The 24,125-nt window shown below is 50.9% G+C and overlaps 1 protein-coding gene across 10 annotated transcripts in view; it reads left to right on the forward strand.

Moving 5' to 3' along the window:
- DNAH2 (dynein axonemal heavy chain 2) overlaps positions 1-24,125 on the forward strand; it is a 92,842-nt gene that overhangs the window by 5,127 nt on the left and 63,590 nt on the right. For 4 of the 10 annotated variants that reach the window (XR_008294096.1, XM_053211994.1, XM_053211996.1 and 1 more), the window contains exons 3-14: positions 2,566-2,624; positions 4,323-4,493; positions 12,446-12,674; positions 13,240-13,350; positions 13,519-13,757; positions 15,188-15,379; positions 15,851-16,008; positions 16,432-16,519; positions 16,855-17,060; positions 17,431-17,560; positions 17,840-18,022; positions 18,841-19,055. Coding sequence is in view for 8 of the 10 variants with exons in the window: in XM_053211994.1 (XP_053067969.1) it covers positions 2,566-2,624; positions 4,323-4,493; positions 12,446-12,674; positions 13,240-13,350; positions 13,519-13,757; positions 15,188-15,379; positions 15,851-16,008; positions 16,432-16,519; positions 16,855-17,060; positions 17,431-17,560; positions 17,840-18,022; positions 18,841-19,055 (1,981 nt within the window). In the remaining 2 variants the exon portion in view is untranslated. Of the gene's footprint in view, positions 1-2,565; positions 2,625-4,113; positions 4,494-12,445; positions 12,675-13,239; positions 13,351-13,518; positions 13,758-15,187; positions 15,380-15,850; positions 16,016-16,431; positions 16,520-16,854; positions 17,061-17,430; positions 17,561-17,839; positions 18,023-18,840; positions 19,056-24,125 lie in introns of those variants that run through there. The other 6 variants (XM_053211989.1, XM_053211992.1, XM_053211991.1 and 3 more) reach the window with 6 other exon arrangements.

Below are 24,125 nucleotides of genomic sequence, written 5' to 3' on the forward strand. Positions count from 1 at the left end.
CGTGCAATCATGAGCGGGTGAGAGGCAGAGAGAGAATCCCAAGCAGGCTCCCTGCTGTCAGCACAGAGCTCTATGTGGGGCTCCATCCTACAAACCCGTGAGATCATGACCTGAGCTGAAATCGAGAGCCAGATGCTTAACTGACTGAGCCACCAGGCGCCCCCCACCCCCCACTTACCCTTGAGGCTGCCTCAGTCTTCCTCCCCTTAGCCTTGGTTCCATCTGGCATCTTGAATGCCTTCAGTTTTCTCAAAGGGCATTAGATTTCTTGGTTACCCGTCTCACCACTGCCAAGCTCCTGGAACCGTCTGTCCCATCGTTTTCATGATTTTCTTTCTTGGCTTCTGTGCCTCAGTCTCCCCTCTTGGGATTCCTTTCTGAAGTCGGAGTGTCCTGTTCCCCAAAGTCTTTTGGCTCCGTCTCATTTGCTGCTTCTTCCTTTCGGCCCATGGCAGGTGGGAAACTCACCGGCTTTACCGTCTCTTGTGTGAGCAGCAGATCAGGAGGTAGAAACACACCCTCCTGGGTATTCTCGGCGTCCAGAGTGGGTGCGGCAGAAAGGAGTGCGCCAACTGAGCGGGGCCGGTTTCCGTGGGCCCCGGCTTCTGCATGTGGGAAAAGCAATGGAAGGCCAGAAGCTGAAGGCCTAGAACAATCTTAGCACTGCTTGGCCTTCATTCCCCTGCCTGCCTCCACTCCTCTACTCCTGCCCTTGTCAGCTTTTTCTTTCTTTCTTAATTAAAAAAGATTTTTTTAACATTCATTATTGAGAGACAGACAGACACAGAGCATGAGCAAGGAGGGAAAGGGCAGAGAGAGAGGGAGACACAGAATCCGAAGCAGGCTCCAGGCTCTGAGCTGTCAGCACAGATCCCGACGTGGGGCTCGAACCCACAAACTGTGAGATTGTGACCTGAGCCGAAGTCGGACGCTTAACCGACTGAGCCACCCGGGTGTCCCCCTCGTCAGCTTTTTAAAAGAAAATTGGGATAGAATTCACTTACTATAAAATTCATCCCTTTAAATTTTTTTTCCTAAATGTTTGTTTATTTTTGAGAGGGAGAGAGAGACAGAGGGTGAGTGGGGGACGGGCAGTGAGAGAGGGAGACACAGAATCGGAAGCAGGCTCCAGGCTCTGAGCTGTCAGCACAAAGCCCGACACAGGACTCAAACCCACGAGCTATGAGATTATGACCCGAGCCAAAGTCGGATGCTTAAGTGACTGAGCCACCCAGGTGCTCCTAATTTTTTTAAATGTCTCGTTATTTACTTTTGAGAGAGAGACAGAGCACGAGTGGGGGAGAGCAGAGACAGACAGAGACGGAACCCGAAGCAGCTTACAGGCTCTGAGGTGTCAGCACAGAGCCCAACGTGGGGCTTGAACTCCTAAGCCATGAGATCATGACCCGAGCCGAAGTTAGACCCTTAACCTACTGAGCCACCCAGGTGCCCCAAAATTCATCCCTTTGAGGCGCAATTCAGTGATTTTGGGTATAGTCACAAAACTGTTTCAGCCATCACCACTATCTAATTTTAGAGCATTTGCATCCTGTTCCCCTCCCACCTGCCCCGAGAAAGCTACTTGAAGCACCTTGAAAGATTGGCATCAGCTCACCCTATATCTTTACTTCTAATTGCATCAGATCCTAATTTTTTATTTTTAATTAAAAATTTTTTTGAAGTGTATTTATTTTGAGAGACAGAGTGAGTGGGGAGGGGCAGGGAGAGAGGGAGAGAGAGAATCCCAAGCAGGCTCCGCAGTGTCAGTGTGGAACCCGATGCGGGGCTTGAACTCACAGACTGTGAGACCTGAGTCAAAACCAAGAGTTGGACACTTAACTACCTGTGCTACCCAGGCGCCCCCAGACCCTAGTCTTTTAGCAGCTGCTCCCCCTTCCCCTTGCCCCACAGATCCTGATAACCGCTAATCCACTTGCTGTCTGTATGGATTTACCTGCTGTCCACATTTCACGTAAATGGATCCATACAGTATATGGTCTTTTGTGACCGGCTTCTTACACCCAACATCATGTTTCTGAGCTTTGTCCCTGATGTAGCGTGGTACCTGACCTCCGTTCCCCTTTTTCTTTTAATGTTTGTTTATTTTTGAGACAGCGCGTGCGTGCATGCGTGTGCTCATGTGAGTGGGGGAAGGCAGAGAGGGAGAGAGAGAGAATCCCAAGCAGGCTCCATACTGTAAGTGCAGAGCCTGATGGGGGGCTCGATCTCATGAACCATGAGATCATGACCTGAGCCAAGAGCAAGAGTTGGACAGACACTCAACAGACTGAGCTGCCCCGGCACCCCACCTCCGATTTTTAATGTTTGTTTATTTTTGAGAGAGAGAGAGAGAGACAGAGCGTGCATAGGGGAGGGGCAGAGAGAGAGGGAGACACAGAATCCGAAGCAGGTTCCGGGCTCTGAGCTGTCAGCACAGAGCCCGACACGGGGCTCGAACCCACGACCTGTGAGATCATGAGCTGAGCCGAAGTCGGCCGCTTAACCGACCGAGCCGCCCAGGCGCCCCATGGAACGCCCTCATTTTTGAATTTTTGTTCTTCCCAGAGCCAACATCGGAGGAGCCCGAGGCACAGAAAGAATTGCCGGAGCCTGAGGCGGATGTGGTAAGTTAGGGATTTCCCTGAGCCAACTCTTCCTCCCTGGGAGCCAGTCAGTCCGAGGGTTAGCTGTAAAATGGAGGACGAGGAGTTCTCTCCAGTCTGTCGCTGGCGTCTACTCCCTCTCCACTGGGAGCCTGCTTGCCACAGATCCAGCTCGCTGAGTCACGAGAAAGTTCTCCGTGCCCCGCACCCCTCCAGAGGGACAGGGCTTTGCGCGAGGGACAGGGCTCTTCACTTTCCCTTCCTTGTGTCCCCGCCTGTTTTTGTTTGTTGATTTTTCAAATGTCTTTAATTTTTATTTTTCAGTGTTTGTTTATCAGAGAGAGAGGGACAGAGGGTGGGAGAGAGCGAGGGAGACACGGGTTCTGAAGCAAGCTTCAGGCTCCGAGCTGTCAGCACAGAGCCTGACGCGGGGCTTGAACTCGTGAACTATGAGATCGTGACCTGAGCTGACGTCAGATGCTCAACCGACTGAGCCACCCAGGCGCCCCGCCCCTTGTCTCCCCCGCCTTGAATCAAACCAGGACAGGCTCACCGCTGTGCTCGCTGTGGCTTCGTGCCAAGAACGAGAACTCTCCGGGCCCGGGTGTTAGCAGCCGAGCACTGTGTGCTATATCCGTGCTATTTTTATTTGTACTTCTTTGATTTCAAGTGACACTGAACAGTTTTTTCATATTTTCAGTTTCTCTTTTTGCGACACGACACGTCCGTTTGTGTCCGTTTATTTCCTGGGGTGGTTGCGTTTTCCTCGTTGGTCCACCCTTGGCTCTACATGGGAGACATTTTAGAGCATGAAGTTTTCTCGACTTGGAAACTTCAGGTGAAGGAGATTCCTTCTCATCTTCCAGGAGCACTGGGAGAAGGACAGGGTGACTCCTCGTGTTTGTGCTCATGTCTTCCGGTTCCTTTAATTATTTAGAGGAGTTCTCCAGAGTTCTTTTTTTCTAGTCACCACTTATAATTTTTTTGCTAACTCGTGCGTTCTTTGGTGTTTCCCAGTCTTGTCTCTTCCCCTTCGTTCTCCCTCTCTGCTAATGCTAGTTTGCTTTTTTTTTTTTTTTTTTAAGTTTATTTACTTTGAAAGAGAGAGAGAGACAGAGAATGCACTCACAGGAGGGGCAAAGAAAAAGGGAGAGACAGAGACAGGGTGGAGCCTGACTTGGGGCTCGAACCCACAAACCATAAGATGATGAACTGGGCCGAAATCAAGAGTCAGACACTTAACCGACTGAGCTGCCCAGGCGCCCCTGCCGGTTGGCTTTGCCTTGACGTCTCCCGTTCAGCGTCCCGGGCAGGCTGCACCCTTCTCCTTTTTCCAGCTCATCATCTTGGAGCCTGATTGCCTGCTTTAGGCTCATATCCTACAGGGTCCCTTGATTGAGTTTTACTCCGAGGTCGAGGATTGCTGGGCAAAGTGTCTTTGCAACCACAGGCATAAAGGAGATATCTTGGGAAGATCGTGTCCCCCATTTTCCTCTGTGGTCCGTCCTAGTTTCACTCGTCGAAGCAAGGGAATCTCACTGTCTGCTTTCTTCAGAAGCTTGAAACCCGTCATTCAGCTTATCTGCAGCCTTCCCTTCACCATCCTGGACCATCAGGCTTCTCGCCTCATGTCCTATGTCCCCACGTGCGCTTGTGAATGGGGGAAAGGACGCCTCCTGACGGCTGTACCTGCTTCGGCCCTCTGCTCCCCTCCCGTAGAAGCCCCTTTTCCTGTCCCGAGCCGTGCTGACAGGACTGGCGGGTGCGGAATGGACAGCGGAGCACGATGCCGTCCTGGAACACTTTGCCCGGGACCCTTCGGAACCCATCGTCACCATCTTCATCGACCCCTGTGTGGGGCTGACGCTGGAGCTGGGCATGCCCGTACAGGTGGGTGCTCGGCTCTCCTGGACCCCGAGGTGGTCGGCCAGGGAGCTGAGGGTTTGCGTCCCTCCATCATCTGAGTCTTACCTCCTGTGCCCAAGGTGTGTTGAGCCTCGTGGTGGGTCCGCTTGACGGTGGAATACAGAGGCATGAGGCAGGGTTTTGCTTTCGGTGATCTCGTGGTCTGGTGGGGGAGACAGACGTATAGAAACTATTCACAATGTGTTAGGATGCACGGGCAGAGCTTAATAGGAACTTTATGGGGACCGTACAGCCAGTGGGATGCTGGCAAGGCCTGGCGACAGAGGTGACATTCGAGCTGGAAAAGAAAGGTAAGTCCGATTTCATCGCGTCTGGGTGAGAGCTGTGTCGGCAGAGAACGCTTTATGGGCAAAGAAAAGAGCTGTGGGAGGCGATCCTGAAAAGACGGGCTGGGGTCACTTCGCGGAGGGCCTTGTGTTTATGCTGGAGAATTTGGCCTTCCTCCTGGAGGGAACTAGCGCAGCCTTTCGTGGATTAGAGAGAGAACGCTTTCAACCGTGTGGAAGACACACGGGCGAGGGGTAAGCCACGGGTAGGGAGACGGTTAAAAGACGGCTAGAGTAGAACGTTAGTGGTGGAATCTGGGCAGTGGGTATATAGGTCATTGTTGTAAACCTCTTGTAACTTTTCTATATGTTCGAAGCCTTTGAAATAAAGTGTTGGGAAAGAGAAAGGCCTTTGCTTTGCTTTTATTGGCAGCACATACACAAAACGATAACGATAATGGAGGTGAACATGGCCGTGCGCAGTGACACAATTTGGGAAATGTTCCAGATCAAACAAAAGCAAAAATAGCTTGCGGCTTTTTCCTGCACGTTGGCGTCAGGCAGCTACAAAACATCATGGAAAAAAAAAAAAAAGATCTCATTCGTAAAAGGAAGAAGAGTTTGCCAAAAATGTGTAGGATTTATATGAAAGAAAGCAAGTTTGTTGCAGGCCACGAAACCATGAGAGAAGATTTGACTGAATAGCCATATCCTGTTTCTGGGTGGGAATCTTAATATTATAAAGATCCTTTATCTAAAAAGAAATGTACCATTTTAATGCAACTCCCATCACAGTGCCAAAGTCCCTAAACCCCTTACGTGAAGATTTAAAAATATATCCAGTCGGGACGCCTGGGTGGCTCAGTCGGTTGGGCATCCGACTTCAGCTCAGGTCGTGCTCTCCTGGATCATGAGCTCGAGCCCCGCGTTGGGCTCTGTGCTGACAGCTCGGAGCCTGGAGCCTGCTTGGGATTCTGTGTCTCCCTCTCTCTGCCCCTCCCCCCGCTCACGTTCTGTCTGTCTCTCAAAAATAAACATTAAAAAATATATATCCAGAAATATGCATGAAGAAGGAAAGTAATGTAGGAGACTTGTGAATATGAAAATCTCTTCTAATTAAACTGAAGTAATTACAACAGAGCTGTACTGGGACAGGAATATACATTGATATGCAACATTAAAGACACCCAGTACAGACGCATATATGTAAGCATTTTCTCTAAAAATTGCATTTAAAATCTGTGGGGAAGAACAGATCCTTCGGTGAATAGAATTGGGAAACATAGAAAAATTTTCCATTAAAAATCTAATCAGCTGGGGAGAGCAGGGGGAAACAGGCAGATGTTGGTCAGAGGGCACAAGGAGATCAAAAGCAGAGGCCACAAAGCAAAAATACACACACGGGACTACATCAGATCCAAAAGCTTCTGCACAGCAAAGCTTCTTCCATCAACAAAATGAAAAGGCAAACCTAAGGATTGGGAGAAAATATGTGTAAATCGTCTATCTGATAAAAGGTTAATATCCAAAGTATATAAAGAACTCCTACAATCCAATAGCAAAAAGAACAGCCTGATCAAAAAATGAGCAGAGGGATTGAAGAGATATTTTTCCAAAGAAGACCTACAAATGGCCAACGGGTGTTTGAAAAGGTGCCTCCATATCATCAATGGGAGAAATGCAAGTGAAAATCGCAGCGAGGTATCAGATACCACTTGACACCTGTCAGGATGGCCATCGTCAAATAGACTCCCAAGAGACAACAAACGTTGGTGAAGATGTGCAGGAGAGGGAACCCTTGTGCACTGTTAGTGGGAATGTAAGTTGGTGCAGTCGCTCTGGAGAATGGGATGGACGTTCCTCAGAAAATTAAAAACAGAACTACCCGATGATCTGGCAATCCAGTTGTGGGTATCCATCCAAAGGAAATGAAATCGCTATCTCAAAAACATACCTGTACCCCACGTTCGTTGCAGCATTATTTACAATAGCCAAGCTATGGGAGCAGCCTAAATGTCCACCGATGGATGAATGGATAAAGAAAGTTCCATGTACACACGATGGAACAGTATTCAGCAGTGAGAAAGAAAAGAAGCCCGGGGTGCCTGGGTGGCTCAGTTGGTTAAGCAGTGGGCTCTTGATTTAGGCTCAGGTCATGATCTTGTGGTTCATGGCACTGAGCCCCGCATCAGGCTCCACACCGACAGCGCGTGGAGATGGTCTCTGATTCTCAGTTTTTTTCTCCTAAAAAAGTGAAAAACAGAAAGAAAGAAAAGAGAATCTTGCTACTTGCAATATCCTGGATGGAACTTGAGGGCATTATGCTGAAATAAGTCAGAGGAACACAAATACTGTATGATCTCACTCATGTGTGGAATCTAGGGGGGAAAAAACCCCAAACTCACAGAAACAGAACAGATTGGCGGTTGCTAGAGTGAGGGGGTGGGCAGGTAGGGGAAATGGTTGAAGGTGGTCAAAAGCTACAAACCTCCAGTTTTAAGAGAAATCAGTTCTGGTGATATAATGTACAACACGGTGACTATCGTTAGCAACAGCATGTATTTGAAAGTTGCTAAGGGAGTAGATCTTAAAAAGTTCTCAAGATGAGACGGAAAAAATTGTAAGTGCGTGAGGTGATGGATGTTAACTAAACTTACTGTGATCATCACTTTACATATATCAAATCATGTTGTACACATTAAACTAACAGTGTTATCGGTCAGTTATATCTCAATACAACTGGAGGGAAAGGGTACAGTTTCATTTATGCAAGGTGAATGGTTCTGGAGGTCTATTAGACAGCATGGTAACCACAGTTATCGTGTGTGCACCTGCAGTTTGCTAAGAGGGTACGTCTTCAGTGTTCTCACTGCACACACACATGCACACGAGAAGAAAAAGAAAAAAATGGTACCTAACGAGATAGTGGGTATATTCATTTGGTTGATTATGGTGATCATTTCACAGTGTATACATGTATCAAAGCATCAGGTTGTATACTCTAAGTCTATACATTTTTATTTGTCAATTATGCCTCAAGAAAGAGAAAATTTATTTGGTATGCTGAAATACATTCTAAACAAGATTACAGCCTTAGTTGTATGCTTCTGAGTCAAGATGGCCAATTGAACTTCCTTAAAGAATTATTACTCTTGGGGTGCCTGGGTGGCTCAGTTGCTTAAGCGCCTGACTTTGACTCAGGTCATGGTCTCACAAGCTTGTGAGTTCAAGCCCTGTGTCGGGCTCTGTGCTGACAGCTCAGAGCCTGGAGCCTGGTTTGGATTCTGTGTCTCCCCCCTCTCATGCTCTGTCTCTCTCTTTCAAAAATAAATAAACATTAAAAAAAATTTTTTTAAAGAATTATTACTCTTGATAAAAGGAGCAAAAGGTAAAACCAGAAAAAAAATAAACAACACCGAAGAGTAAAGAAGGAAAGAAACATAATCTAAGAGACTTGATGAAGTGGGGACCAATGAAAGGTCTGTGCTCTGAGTGACAGAAATGTTCTTCCCAGGGGAATGGTGGTCCCCCAGCAAGATGGGACCCTCAGGGCATGTAACAAAACCTGAAAAGGAAGAAAGCGCCCAGGTATTTTCTCAGAGATTTTGCGTTCTTTTGAAATTAGCCTGAACCACCCGCCCATCCCCTCATGCTATCCTCTTAGGCTGGCGAAGAGGGAATAAAACATAAAATACGCGATCCTTTCACTTGGAGGGGGAAAAGAAACACGGCTCTCCCAGCAGGACATCAAGGAGTCACCCACAGTCTGTTAGAGCAGAAAAGACGGGGTCACAGAAACTGCTCACGCATGTGGAAGGTGGAGAGGAATTGCGTGGCAACCGCAGGCATGTTACATCCAGGGGACACAAATGGAACAAAGCAGACACAGGAGGAAAAGAGCCAAGCAGAAGGAAGTTCCTCACAACAGAATTTGTGCTGGGAACAAACCTAACAAGAGCATGAATTCAATTTTTAAAAAGCTGGGAGGTGAAATGATGCAACATGGGAAATACATAAAACGGAGATTGCAAATTTTAGGAAATGAACATAGCAGCATGTGACAAAACCCAGTAGGTTAGAAACAGCGAGGGACTGACGAGCGATCGCTGCAGACCCGAGTTGCCAGGGAAGAGAGGCTCGAGATCATCATAGTGCACGAGGAAGAGAAAGCCAAGGACGACACGATTAAAGGAAAGTTAATAAGACAGGTGATCTAATATAGAGTGCCAACGAATGAGACAATAGAAATTTAAAGATAAAACACAAAAGAATTTCCTTGACCTGCAGAAGGAACTGAATCTGGGAATTGGCAGAGCAAACTTTTCTTCCACAAAATTTGTTACACAATGTTTAATGTCAACACACATCTTAGGTAAGCTACTGAACTCCAAGGGAATTAATTCTTTGGGAACATCGCCTATGTGGTATTCCTGCCAAGAAGATTTAACCTGCATCTAATACTGAGGAAACAATCAGATAAATACAAGTTAAGGGACATTTTGGAAAACAACTGGCCTGGACTGTTAGAAAGATCAATGCCATGGAAGAAAGAAAAAGACAGGGATGGTGGTGGGGGGGGGGGGCGCCTGGGTGACTCAGGTCGGCTCAGATCATGGTCTCACGGTTCGTGAGTTTGAGCCCCACGTTGGGCTCTGCGCTGGTGGCACGGAGCCTGCTTGGTATTCTCTCCCTCTCTCTCTCTCTCTCTGCCCCTTCCCCATCTGCACTCTCTCTCAAAATAAGTAAATAAACTAAAAAGAAAAAGAAAAAGAAAAAAAAGGAAAAGACCGGAGAACCGTGTGGAATGCAAGGAAACTGAGGAGACACGGCCGTGTGTGATCCTGGATTGGATCCTGGGTGGCAAAGAACAGCCGTATGTGACGTTATTTGGACCACTGGGGAAAATTGAATATGGATTGTGTATTATATCAAGTATTGTATGAAGTTCAGTCTTCTGAGTGTGTGATAATTATGGTGTTGGATGTGTTGGAGAATATCCTTTTTCAGAGCTATATGCCAAAGTATTTAAGGGCGCCCTATCACGATGTCTACTGCTAACTCTCAAATGGCTCAGCTGGGAGAGGGAGCGAGCAAGAGGGTTCCCTCAAGCACAGATGTTGACAATAATGAATCTAGATGGAGGGTGTGCTGTTCATTGGATTTTTCTTGCAATTTCTCTATGAGTTGGAATTATTTAAAACACAAAAATTTGGGAAAAAATGACTTAGCCCTCGCCAAAAAACAAATAGTCTGCCACGAGGAAACATTAGGCTGGTTGCCCACTTCTCTGATCACCAGGAAGAACACACTCAGAGTTCTCTCGGAAGGACAGTGTGCCCCAAGGGTATTATACCCAGCCGAGATGGTCAAATACAATGGCAACAAAGAGGTGGTCATTTTCAATCTTGAAAGAACGCTACTTAAAAAAAAATATATTTATCATCAGTGGAAATCTATTCCATTAAGAAATGAACCAAATAGGGGCTCCTGGCTGGCTCACTCAGTGGAGTGTGAGACTCTTGATCTGGGGTCATGAGTTTGAGCCCCATGTTGGGTGTAGAGATTACTCAAAAATAAAATCTTAAAAAAAAAAAAGAAAAGAAAGAAATGAACCAAATAAAGAACTCAGGAATAAAGAATCTAGGAACGTTCAATTCATTTAAATAAAAATTAATACTAGGGGTGCCTGGGTGGCTTAGTTGGTTAAGCATCCAACTCTTGACATTCAACTGACAGCCACCCAGGTGCCAAAAGATTTTATGTCTTTATTTATTTAATTTTTATTTATTTATTTATTTTGAGGGGGGCGAGGGAGGGGCAGAGAGAGAGAGAGAGAGGGAGAGAGAGAGACTCCCAAGCAGGTTCAGCATTGTCAATGCAGAGCCCAATGCAGGGCTCGATCCCATGAACCTTGAGATCATCACCTGAACCAAAATCAAGAGCCAGACGCTTAACTGACCAAGCCACCCAGGTGCCTCAAAGATATTTTATTTTATGTTATTAAAAAAATTTTAATGTTTATTTGTGAGAGAGAGACAGAGTGTGAGCAGGGGAGGGGCAGAGAGAGAGGGAGACACAGAATCGGAAACAGGCTCCAGGCTCCCAGCTGTCAGCACAGAGTCCGACGTGGGGCTCGAAGTCACAAACTGCGAGATCATGACCCGAGCCGAAGTTGGATGCTCAGCTGACTGAGCCACCCAGGCACCCCAAAGTTATTTTTAAGTGATCTCTATGCCCCAGATGGAGCTCAAACTCACAACCCCAGGTCCAAGAGTCACATGCTCTATTGACTGAGCCAGCCAGGGGCTCTTCCCCCGCCTTTTAAAAAGTTTTTATTTTAATCGCCCTGTGCTCAGCATAGCAAGTGCTCTCCTTAATTCCTGTCACCTATTACACCCATCTTCCCGCCCACCTCCCCTCTGGAAAGTATCAGTTTCTTCCCTATAGTTTGAAGTCTGTTTCTTTTCTCTCTCTCTTTTTTAAGTTTATTTATTTATTCTAGTACTCTCTACATCCAACGTGGGGCTCGAACTCACAACCCCAAGATCAAGAGTTGCATGCACTCTCACTCATACATACCACACTTACACCACACACATAGGCAAACCACACATATCCTAGAATCACGCCAATGTGCACCCACCACACACGTACTGCACAATATACCACACACACTCACTAAGCTTAACACATACACACCAGTAACACAGCACACAAAAGCCAGCTGAGCCAGCCGGGCACCCCAAGAGTCTGGTTCTTGGTTTGCTCCTCTTTCTCCTTTCCCCCTTTGCTCGTTTTATTTCTTGAATACTACACAGGAGGGAAATCATATGGTATCACATATATATGTCATTTTAAGAAAAATAATAGTGTTAAGGTTTAAAAAAAAAAAAAAAAAAAAAGACCCCAAACGCCAAAATTCAATTCTGGGCAGTGGGAAGATGGATGGTTATTAATTTCTTCTTTGTGCTTCATTTTCAGTTTTTGGAATGAACTAAATTGTAAAGAGTAGTCAAATGCACACCCACACGAAAGGCAGATCTGATCTTAGGGAGGAATGGCCTTTCTGAGCATGTAGGGAAGTCAGGAACTTGAAAATTGTAAAGTTTTAACTACACGAAAGCTGTACATTTCTGGATGTGGGCAACGACAACAGCCACACAAACTCACCATTAACCAAGTTGAGGGGTAAATGGAAAATTGGGGGAGAAGTTTATGCAACTGAAATGGAAATACCCAAGTCAATTGCCTGTTAATTCCATTCCTCTCCTTCCTGCTTTCCCTATACCTACAAGTGCTTCCCCCATTCTATCCCTTTCATTCTATCCCTCTGTCCAACATTTATGGAGCATCTAATGTGTCCCAGTCAACTGTACTAGGTTCCGGGACCAAGTTGGGCAGAATACACAGTCCCTCCCTCCCTTCAAGACATGCTCTCTGCATTTCCTCCCTGTGGTTCTGGGTGTGGACTCTGTTATGTCCCCTGAAAGACACAGGAAGCACACCGTGACACATTTGGAGATGAGCCAGGATGCCCTAAGCGAACGTGACCGAGACCTCAGCCAGGCCTTCGTGATTGGCGCCTCAGATTCTGTTGGGTACCATGCTGGGGTCTGGACGCTGATCTCTGACCTACTGTCTTCCATGCAGACGCAGAACCAGATTGTCTACTTCATACGCCAAGCGCCGGTTCCCATCACTCCAGAGAACTTCGAGGCCACCGTGCAGTTTGGGACGGTGCGTGGTTCCTACATCCCGGCCCTGCTTCGGCTGCTCAGTGGCGTCTTTGCCCCTCAGATCTTTGCAAATGCAACCTGGCCTGAGAGTATTCGAAATCATTTTGCTTCTCATTTGCACAGATTCTTGGCCTGCCTGACAGGTGAGCAGAAAACCTCCCGTGCCTGGTTTCTGTCTGGTGCCCCACCGACGGGAGGGGCGAGCGAGGCGGGTGGGAGATTCATCCCGAGTACCTGTGCGGCCCGGCACGGAGTCGGTGCCTGTGTGTGTTTGCTGAATGCGTGGGTCAGGGTACAGAATTTGCCTCCCGGTACAGGTACGGTTTTCTGCCTTCGATGGTTGACCAGATCCGCTCAAACGTAGAGTTGGGTATTTCATGAGTACACGTGGGGTCGGGGGAAACGCGGGCGGTATGGGGCTCCTGGGGGGAGCGCATGCATCGTAGAAGAGAATGTTGAAGACGTGGTCCAGATCTTTGACCTTATTTTATGATAATCTCTTATTTTACCTCAATGAGGTTTCCCTCTTGCCTTCTGTCATTTTCCCTCTTGAGGTCAAAAAATTAGGAGTCGTAGTTTCTTTTGCCCGTTCTCCTGAAATCCCCCATACTTCCTGGGCCCCGGAATACCAACCACTGTTGGAACTGGGGTAGCATAAACTCAGTCCCGTCTGTGAACTTCCACGGTCCTTTCCTTTCCTTTCCTTAGACACTCGGTACAAACTGGAGGGGCACACGGTTCTCTACATTCCCGCAGAGGCCATGAACATGGAGCCTGAGGTGGTAGTTAAGGACAAGGAGCTGGTGCAGCGGCTGGAGAGTGAGTGGCTGGCATTGCCAGTGTGTTGCGGGGCCGAGGGGACAGCGGAGGGGCAGCCCAGAGGCCGAGGAAGGAGCTGGGTTGGGAGGGCTGCGCGGGCGGCCGCGGGAAGGACACACGGGGGAGCAGTTTAAAGACGCGCGAGAGGTTTTGTGCTCTCCCCGGCAGCCTCCATGATCCACTGGACCCGGCAGATAAAGGAGGTGCTCAGTGCCCAGGAGTCTGTGGAGATAGGAGAAAATTTAGGTCCTTTGGAGGAGGTTGAGTTCTGGCGCAATCGGTGCATGGACCTGTCTGGCATCAGTAAACAGCTGGTGAAGGAGGGAGTGAAGCACATTGGGTCCATCCTGCACCTTGCCAAGTCGTCCTACTTGGCACCCTTCATGAAACTGGCCCAGCAGATCCAGGTTGGTGAGCGGGCCAGAGGATGGAGGCTTAAGGGGCGCCCAGGGCAGGGGCTCAGTCGGTGAAGCGTCCGACTTCGGCTCGGGCCATGATCTCACCATTCATGAGTTTGAGCCCCGCGTCGGGCTCTGTGCTGACGGCTCGGAGCCCGGAGCCTGCTTCGGGTTCTGTGTCTCCCTCTCTCTCCGCCCCGCCCCTGCTCACACTCTCGATCTCTCTCTCTCTCACTCTCTCAAAAATAAATATACGTTAAAAAAAAAAAAAAAGGATAGAGGCTTAGCAGAAAGTGGACGGTGGTTGGGACAATATCAGTTGCTAAGGAGAAGGAGCCAGAGTAAGCATCAACAGCAAAGATAGATCCACCCAGTGTTTGGACTTGCACTTGGGGGGGGGGGGAGTACACAAGGAGGAAAACACAAGGTCCCAAGGAGCTTATAGTTTAGTTAGGGAGACTGCAGTCAGTCAACAAATAAACACTGAGTACCTTCTATGAGCCCCACCCCTATAATCTGTCTCCATGAACCCAACCCCTACAGTCCAGCTCAGAAAATTAGGCTTCCACAAAACAGAATCACTAGATGGCATGGGGTCAAAGAGGAACCCATAGGGTTCAGCCAAGAGAATTGCAAGATAAACACTTAAAAAATAAATTTAAGGGGTGCCTGGGTGGCTCAGTCGGTTAAGCGTCCGACTTCAGCTCAGGTCACGATCTCGCGGTCCATGAGTTCGAGCCCCGCGTCGGGCTCTGGGCTGATGGCTCAGAGCCTGGAGCCTGCTTCCGATTCTGTGTCTCCCTCTCTCTCTGCCCCTTCCCCGTTCATGCTCTGTCTCTCTCTGTCTCAAAAATAAATAAACGTTAAAAAGAAATTAAAAAAAAATTTAATAAAGTATGACGAGATGATTCTGTTAGCTTTGGGGACACGCAGAAAGGCAGAGTGATCTGTGGAATACAGGCAGAGAAGGTGGAGGCCTTCTCTTCCCGGGCAGGATTTTGAGCTAGGTCTTAAGGGAACTGAGCCACAGCTACGTGGAAAAGTTTAGAACCCTGCTCGAGACCAGGGCGGTGAGGGATACTGGGTGAAACCGTGAGGGTGTTCGGTCAGTTGATCAACAGTTATTGAGTGGTGCGGGGTTCTGAATTCAGCCGGAGACGCTGGGGGAGTGGACACAAACCCTGAGCGTAGGGAATCCCAGTCTGGTGGGAGAGATGGGACTCCCCACGAGAAAAGACACCAAGGCCCCGCGGTGGGAAGTATGAACGAAAGCGGACAGGTATGAACTCCGCTCTTGAGGGCCCACGGAGACCTGAGATGCCTGGCTAGGCTCTGAGAGAGGCAGGCCAGGGCGGGGTTCCAGATGGGCAAACGGTGCTGGCTCCGGGCCGCTTCTTTCCAACAGACGGGACTCACTCCTCCTTGGTCTTCCCTGCCAGGATGGCTTCCAACAAGCCCAGTCAAACCTGACGTTTCTGTCGATCCTGAAGGAGCCCTACCAGGAGCTGGCCTACATGCAGCCTAAGGACATCTCCAGTAAGCTCCCCAAGTTGATCAGCCTCATCCGCATCATCTGGGTCAACTCTCCCCACTACAACACTCGGGAGAGACTGACCTCCCTCTTCCGAAAGGTGCGTGTTCCTCAGGGGTGGGGCGGAGGGCTTTAGGAGAGGGGCCCGATTTGCTGAGGAAGGGGCATCCACAGTTCCAGGCAGTGGGGAGCGGCCCGGGGGTGGGGGTGGGGGTGGGGGGTTCGGACAGAGACCCGTGGCTTCTTTCAGCTCCAGCGGGCTCCGGGTGAGGGTGGGGGCCTGGGCTGGACAGCCTGCTTCCGTGGTGGGGGAGGCAGGCAGCACAGACCCCCAGGCTGAGCTGGGCAGGAGGGGAAGGCCCTTGGTTTCTCATCTCCAAAGCCGGACACGGCAGTGGGCGAGAGGCAGGTTTGGGAAGGGACGCCGGCTTTTGAGGAGCGGGACCCACATTCCATCTGGGCTGACCGAGACAGGGCGCTGAGCCGGGAAGTGAGCTGGGCTGCAGCAGGGAGCAGCGGGGAAGGGGCGGGTGCCACTCGGCCACCCATCCGCCCGTCCGCCCGTCCGCAGATGAGCAATGAGATCATCCGCCTGTGCTGTCACGCCATCTCCCTGGACCGTATCTTCGAGGGCTACGTCACTTCCAGCAAGGAGGACCTCCAGGGCTGCATCTCGTGCTGCCAGGCCTGGAAAGACCACTACCTACAGGCTGTGCAGACGCACACCCAGTACGCCGTGCGTCCCCCACGGTCCCGTCCGTCACCCCTGCCCCTCCCGCTGAGCGCAGATGTTTAAAGCCTACGGATTCCGGTTCCGAGACCCGGTCCCAGTTCTCTCCGGATGCAGATACTCTAGTGCCTACCCCTGGCTCCTCCTCTCCCTCGTCCCGGGAATCCTTCCTGGCTCACTCCTCCTTTCTTGGCTTTCTTGGCTTTCTTGGCCCGAAAGTCTGAAGTTCTAAAACTTCTAGAACGGAGATGCTTTGCCTCCTGTCTGCTTCTCCTTATCTTGCGTCTCCTCCCTTCAGGGCTCAGGAAAACTGCCTCTTGGGGTCCCCTTTTCTAAGGCCCCCCAAACCCAGGACTCCCAGTTGGAGCTTCGTGCAGGCCATTTCCTACATTTTCACCCGGTCCACCTTTCTCTGGATGTAGGTTCTCGAACCGGGGCTGGGTCCTGGACCAGACCAGCATATTCGCTCAGGTGGATGCCTTTGTGCAGCGCTGCAAGGACCTCATTGAGGTGGGCAGACTGTCAGGGAGGGAGGGGCGGGCGCAGTGGACCCCAGACCCCGGCCAGGGGCCGAGGAGACAGGGCAGAGGCTGAGCCGGGAGCTTACTGCTTGGACTCTGCATAACTGTGTGCCCCACCTCTGTCCCGTCCTTTTAGACTCTTGCCTGTTATCACTGCCCGGGTGTCTTCTAGTTCATTCTGCAGCCCCAATTCATCCCAGTAGCTCCTTGTGTCTGGTGGGTCCTCCCTGGTGTTTAGACATCTTGAGCCAAACCGAAGAGCTCAGGGGCTACGAGGTCAGAAACAAGAGCAGGGAGGCCTGATGCTCTCTGACTTCGTTGTAGGTCTGTGACTGCCAGTATCATTTTGCCCGCTGGGAAGACGGCAAGCAGGGTCCCCTTCCCTGCTTCTTTGGGGCCCAGGGTCCCCAGATCACACGGAACCTGCTGGAGATCGAGGACATCTTTCACAAAAACCTCCATATGCTGCGGGCTGTCCGCGGGGGCATCCTGGATGTCAAGAACACGTCCTGGCACGAAGACTACAACAGGTGAGAGTGCCTCCCCACCCCCCCCCCCCCAATCCCGCCCCTGCCCTGGGCTGGGGAGGAGGGGGGTGGGGCGGGGCACAGGGGGCGGGGCTGGAGGAGGGGCCGCAGTAGGTGATGCTGGGCACACCCCGTTAACCAGTGAGAGCCTGTTTCCTCCACTAAAACAGAGGGCCTAGTGGTAGAACCCAACCTCACTGTATCACTTTGCGGAACGAACGGAGTCGGGCACGTGACGCCCTTCGCGCCTGGCACCGGGGAGGCCCTCGGTATCAGCCCGGGGGGAGTCTCACTCGGGGCGTGGCCTTGAGGCAGGTGAGGACGCCTGCCAGTCACCGGTCATCACGCTCATCACGCTTCTCTAATGGCGCAGGTTTCGTTCTGGAGTCAAGGACCTGGAGGTGATGACTCAGAACCTGATCACCTCCGCCTTCGAGTTAGTCCGAGATGTGGAGCAGGGAGTGTTACTGCTGGACACCTTCCACCGGCTCGCGTCGCGGGAGGTGCCGCCCCCCCCCCCCCCCCCTCCGCCCCGCCTGGCCTCTCCTCTGCCTCCTTCAGTTCTTCCTGATTCTTCCTGATCCTTCCCGACTTCGTGCCACCTCCAGTTGTGCCCTCCCACGTCCCCCCCCCACCGTCCTCCACCGCCAGAGCCTCTTCTTCTTCCCTCTGCTCCCGAGTTTCCAGATGGCCCCGGGAGAAGGTGTCCTCCAGCTTGAGTCCCTGGGGGGGACCCTGGATCCGCCGGGGCTCGGGTTCAGGCTCTCTCCCTTCTTCCTTAGGCCATCAAGCGCACCTACGACAAGAAGGCGGTGGACCTGTACATGCTGTTCAATGGTGAGCTGGCCCTCGTGAACCGGGAGCTGAACAAGAAATGGCCGTACCTGGAGCCCTACGTGGCCCAGTTCTCTGGACAGGCGCACTGGATGCGGATCCTGCGGCGGCGCATCGACAGAGTCATGAACGTGAGCGCCTGGCCTCTCCCCAGACTCGTTCTCGTGAGGCGGTGGAGGTTGGGGGCTGTGCCCCGTGCTGGCCGGGGACCCGCCCCGGGAGTTTCCCCAGAGCGTCTCCACGGTGGGAGGCCGAGGTGGGCCAGGGGACTGGCAGGTGTGGGGCCTGGACAGGACGAGGCCGGAGCTTGGGATACACAGCGACAGCGGGCGTGGTGGGTGGAACGTGAGTCCCGTGAGTCCCGCTAGGATTTTCTTGTCAAGCTGGAGAGGAGGAGCCGCCCCAGCATCTGAGAAGCTGGGCCATCAGAGGAGGAATACGACCTTGGGCAGCTGTGGCCCTTGAAGGGCCTGGTCTAGAACAGCAGGCATGAAGAACCAGAAAAAACCCAACAACCTCTAAAGGGCAGTTTTGGGCGCGTAGGTGTAACGCTCTTGAGGTATCTGCCATCATGTGATTGGTTCTGGTGAGAACCAGGCGGCCTGCGGACAGCAGAGGCCGCTTCATGGTCGCTGAGCTGGGACTTGGGGAGGAAGGGCCCGTACTGGTTTTCAACGTCGTACCTCTTCCGTCCTCACCTCCCGTGATTTACTTTTTTTGCCAACTTCTCCTGACCCGAGTTTCCGTGCTTCCCCTGCGTGCTGCTGACTCCCTGGCCGCCTCCTGTCACCTATACGTGTGGCCCACCTCCCCCCCCCCCCCCCCCGGGCGGTCGGGGCCGGCCTCCACCGCAGGCCGCATCCCGTGTGGGCCCGCGGGTGGGGAGACGGTGCCTCGGAGGACGGTGGCCAGCGGGCTCCGGCCACCCGTCGTCCCCACCCCCCCTTAGTGTCTCTCCAGTGCCCACTTCCTGCCCCACATCGGGACCGGAGAGGAGAGTGTGCACGCCTACCAGCAGATGGTCCAGGCCATCGATGAATTGGTTCGAAAGACTTTCCAAGACTGGACGTCAACGTTGGACAAGGACTGTATACGGCGGCTGGACACACCGCTGTTACGGGTCAGCCAGGAGAAGGCGGGCATGCTGGATGTCAACTTTGACAAGTACGGGACCCAGTCCCACCCCTTTCCCTGTGCTCGGCCGTCTCCCGCGCCGCTCCCTGCGCCCCGCTCTCCCGAGGCCTTAAGGCCCTGCCCTAGGTTCCTCGCGCCATTCCCGCTTCGAAGTCTCTCTTATGCTGTGGTATGCGTGCTGTCACTTCCTAACTTCACTTCTGCGCTTTATCTCCAAAGCGCAGCCCCCGGTAACCCCCTGGGCCGGCGATGTAGGCGTTCGGCCACTAGATGGCCACGACGGCTCAGCTAAGTCATCCGACCGCGAGCCGAGGTGCAGGCTTTCGTGGGAATCCGTCAGGCCCTCTGCTACGGCTTTTACAATGGTGACATTTTCAGGTTCCAGTGATTTAAAATGTAGCTAATTCATGTAATCGTCGCTCAGAAAGATACACTCAGGGCCCTCTGTGTGCTGGGAACCGAGTTAGGCCCTGGGACCGTGTCAGGTGGCGAAGCCCGTGCCCTCTGCCACTCTGGAAGGGAACTGGGGCCGTACTGCCTTCCGTGGCGTAGAAGATGCAGACGGGAGAAATAAAGAAGGAGCTATGCAAGACATCTGTCTGTAGAGATTGCAAGCCTTCTGGTGACAGTTTTTTCTTATTTGGAAGGAAATAACTTTCCACTTGATTGGTTTGGCTCCCTCTTGTCATCAGCCAAGCCCTGTGATAAGAGCTGCTTCCTGGGCTTCTGAGGCTGTTGCCGCGGGCGCTGGCTTTACCTCCCAGAATGTCCTTATCTGCTGGGCACGCGTGGCAGGGGCTCTGCTAGAGAAGGCCTGCGTGGAAATGGAGTCGGGGTGGGGGTGGGGGCAGGCGGAACTCACCAGGGGGAGAGGTCACGTCGTGGTCGAGGAAGGAAGGGGAGACCCAGGCAGTCGTTGAGAAGGGCAGAGACGCTCGAGGCCGGACACGGGTGTTGGGCTGGGGAGGGGCGTCAGGCAGCGGCTTTGCTCAGGCTCGAGAGGTTTGGAGGTGCAACCAAGCAGCATCCTAGAGAAGTGGCTCCCTACAGCAACACCCTGCTTTGGACGTGACAGAGGGCGAGGCCGGGCTTACCCCGGCCGTGACATTTGCAGGCGCGTAACGGGGCCGGATCTGCAGGGCGCATTGCCCCGTCAGGCTGGGTGCTCCCGAAGGCGCCGTGTTGGGAGAGGCGCCCAGACGCACCTGGCCTCGCAATGACACGAATACTTAACCCGCACGGCCCGATGGTTGTCCTTTCCCCTGGAATTCAAGGCCTGCCTTCACGTGACGGAACTTTATAAAGTCCCAACGATCCGTTTGTACGTTTTGAGCGTGCGAGAGGCCGTAGGTAAGCATGGGCTGGTGGCTCTGCCTCCGCCCCATCCTCAGGGCCAGACACAGCAGGGTCTCACCGCGGGAGGCCACCGGCAGAGTGGGTGACCTCAGGCAGGCCGCCAAGCTCCTCTGGGCCTGCGGTTCCTTATCTACCCGAAAAATCCACTTGCGAGACTGTCATGAGGAGAGCTGGCTTGTGTAGCAGCCCTCCCAAAGAACAAGCAATAAACGTTGTTTTCCTTTCGGGATAATTGCCCGTAAAACTCGGTGACCACAGTGTATTCGAAGCAAATTTAGCAAGGTGGTAGAATACGTAACTTTATTATTTTTTCAATAATAGTTTTGACTTTTAAAACAGTCAAACCTTTTACAAGGGGTGATGTGAGGTACACGTTACAAAATCGACAAGTTGCACTAGGGTAGAGAATGGAGAATCTCGCTCCACGGCTGCCCCCCTCCCCCGGCTTGACTCAGTTTCTCTTTAAAGAGTCAGTGTTACCAGTTTCTTGTGTAACATTCCAGAGATAAGAGTCTATATGGAGATAAGTAGCTTTTTTAATGTAGATAGTAGCATGCTATCTACGCTGTTTTGTGTATCCAAAGTGTTTTCAAAATGATTTTTTTTTTCCCATTATAAAATCATCAACAATTGTAGAAAGTTTGCAAAATGCAGGGAAGTAGAAGAGAGAAAAACATTTCCCCAAAGACAACCCCTCTTAACAGTTCGGTATGTTTTTTTCCACTTTTTTTTTTTTTTAAACATTCATTTATTTTTTGAGAGACAGAGACAGAGTGTGAGCAGGGGAGGGGCAGAGAGAGAGAGAGAGAGAGAGACACAGAATCCGAAGCAGGCTCCAGGCTCTGAGCTGTCAGCACAGAGCCCAACGCAGGGCTCGAACCCATGAACTGAGAGATGGTGACCTGAGCCAAAGTCAGTCGCTCAACAGACTGAGCCACCCACTCACCTTTTTCCATTCTTTTTTTTAACCCCCTACTTAATGTATTTGTGCGTGTGTGTGTGTGTGTGTGTGTGTGTGTTTTATTTTTAAAATCTTTAGTGGGTATTTTAAAATTATAAAAATAGCGCATGCTCACTGTAAAAAACAAACAAACAAACAAACAAACAAACGACGTAGAGGTATATACAGGAAACTGAAAAATCCAGCCCCCAGCCCCCTGCTCCCTAGAAGTAATCCCGATTACCATGTAATTAAAAATAAACACCGCACACAAAATAGGATCACCCTGTAAACAGGATTTTTGTAACCTGCTGCTTTTTAAGGGTTAACAAGGTACATGGGGGGTTTTCATTCTGTATGCGGAGAAGTATGTTTTCCATGGTTTATAGCATCCCGTAGTTTGGCTTATAAGTTGTCGTACAGCTTCTGTAAGGTTTGTGAATAGTTTCTACCAGAGGATTTCAAGCGGGCCTCCTGTACTTTGTTGCCACCCCTCCACAGCGTGTGTTTGCCTGATGTCCGCGACCCTGTCCGTCGGGGAGAAAACTTTCCTCTGTGCTGTGATCACCTCCCGTCAAGGAGCATGTTCGATACTCATCTAAACTGCCATTTGCACAATCTTTATAGCAGAGCTTCACAAGGCAGCTTCGGGCCAAATATTTATGGCCTAGGTTTAACTGAAACCCAAATAATGGCCAGACGCTTCTTCCAGAGAGAAATGATTCCTCTGGAGTTGTTTTCCAGAGGGATCTGTTAGAAGCTGCTTTACATTTTTGTGGTTTTAAGATAAAACTGCCTCAGTAAATAACGTATGGGGCAAAAACAAAAACAAAAACAAAAAGAACAACAACAACAACAAAAAACCCCAAAAAACCAAACCCGTGATCGTAGAGAAGGACTTTGAAGAGCCTGGGCTCATCAAGCCAGCAGAGAAATCCAAGGTGGTTTCAGCTCTTCTGAAGCATTAGTGCTCCCCGGACGGAGGTGCAGATGACTGCGTATCAGGCTCACTGTGCTGTGCTCACGGTCTAGATAAGATCTCAAAATAAGCATGCTTCTCAGATGGCCTGACTGTTGCGCAGAATTTCCTGCCTCTGCCTTAGTTCTGGGAGCCTTCCAGTCCCTAATGGCACCTGTTTTATTTCACCGGGGGCTTTGTTACCCCACCTTATATCCCGAATATTTGAACTCCAGAGTCCGAATTGGCTTTGGCTGGCGTTTTATGGCCGGACCAGCCTTGCAGACTGCACTTAACCCAAACATATCCCAGATGCCGCCTGTCCCCTGGCTGAAGAGAGCTGTGTTATCACAGTATACACGGCAGACGCCTCTGTGCAGTGCGGTGTCCCCAGAGCAGGACGGGGGCCACGGACGTCTGTCAGTGTTCCGGGTGTCGGGCTTTGACTTCCTCCTTTCCTCCCAGCCACGCGGGGCCTTGTCTCCGGGGTCAGTTCATTCTGGGCTGTCAGCACTAGCCTCGGCTGGCCTCACTTTCCTGCCTCTACTGCCTGACCGCTGCTCCGAGGATGAATTATGAAATATTATACAGAAATAATTTCCCAGACTGGTTTTTTTTTTTTTTTTTTTTTAAGAAATTTTCTTTGTCAGGGGCTCCTGGGTGGTTCAGTTGGTTAAGTGTCTGACTCTTGATTTCAGTTCAGATTATGATCTCGTGGTGAGTGGGTTTGAGCCTCGCGTCGGGCTCTGTGCTGACAGCTCGGAGCCTGGAGCCTGTTTCAGATTCTGTGTCTCCCTCTCTCTCTGCCCGCCCCCCCCCCCCCCCACCTCTCTCTCTCAAAAATAAATACAGGTTAAAACTTTTTGAAAAAAATCTTGTCAAGATGAGGAAATGAAACATTTTGATGCGCTGGTGGGTGGTACGTGCTCAAGCGGGCTGGCTGTGATGTTTAGGGAGACAAATTCAGGGCCTCCAGCTTGAAAAACAGAGGAAGATATGCTTATGCAGCTCGAAATGTTCCCACATATGTTTGTAGCCCTCTATCCTAACCTCTAACCCATCTACAATTTTTTTAATGTTTATTCATTTTTGAGAGAGAGAGAGAGAGAAAGACAGAGACAGAGACAGAGCGTGAGCAGGGGAGGGGCAGAGAGAGAGGGGGACACAGAGTCCTAAGCAGGCTCCAGGCTCCGAGCCGCCAGCACAGAGCCCGACGCGGGGCTCGAACTCACGGACCGCGAGATCATGATCTGAGCCGAAGTCGAATGCTCAACTGACTGAGCCCACTCCCCACCCCAGGCGCCCCCTCTCCTACGAGTTTTGACTAAGTCAGTATCTAGTGTTTATCTTTTTTTTTTTTTTTTAATTTTTTTTAACCTTTATTTATTTTTGGGACAGAGAGAGACAGAGCATGAATGGGGGAGGGGCAGAGAGAGAGGGAGACACAGAATCGGAAGCAGGCTCCAGGCCCTGAGCCATCAGCCCAGACAGAGCCCGACGCGGGGCTCAAACTCACCGACCGCAAGATTGTAACCTGAGCTGAAGTCGGACGCTTAACCGACTGAGCCACCAAGGCGCCCCTCTAGTGTTTATCTTAACATGACTCTGTTCGTATCGTTGACCACCGAGCCGAGGAATTTTCTGTTACAGTTCTTTCCTCGCTTGCCTGATGTGTCACTCTCCTTGGAGTTAATAATTACCTTGCTATTTTTGTTAGCACACCGTCCACTACCGTGACTTCTCCGGGACCAGCCATATTTTTCTTTCCTCCCTGACTATAAGGTGGGTTGTGGGCATCATGTTTTTCTTGGGAGTTTCCCTTGCTGGACCTCCCTTTCCTCCTGCT

This window comes from Acinonyx jubatus, chromosome E1 (assembly GCF_027475565.1).
Source record: "Acinonyx jubatus isolate Ajub_Pintada_27869175 chromosome E1, VMU_Ajub_asm_v1.0, whole genome shotgun sequence".
In the NCBI taxonomy this organism is placed as follows: Eukaryota; Metazoa; Chordata; class Mammalia; order Carnivora; family Felidae; genus Acinonyx; species Acinonyx jubatus.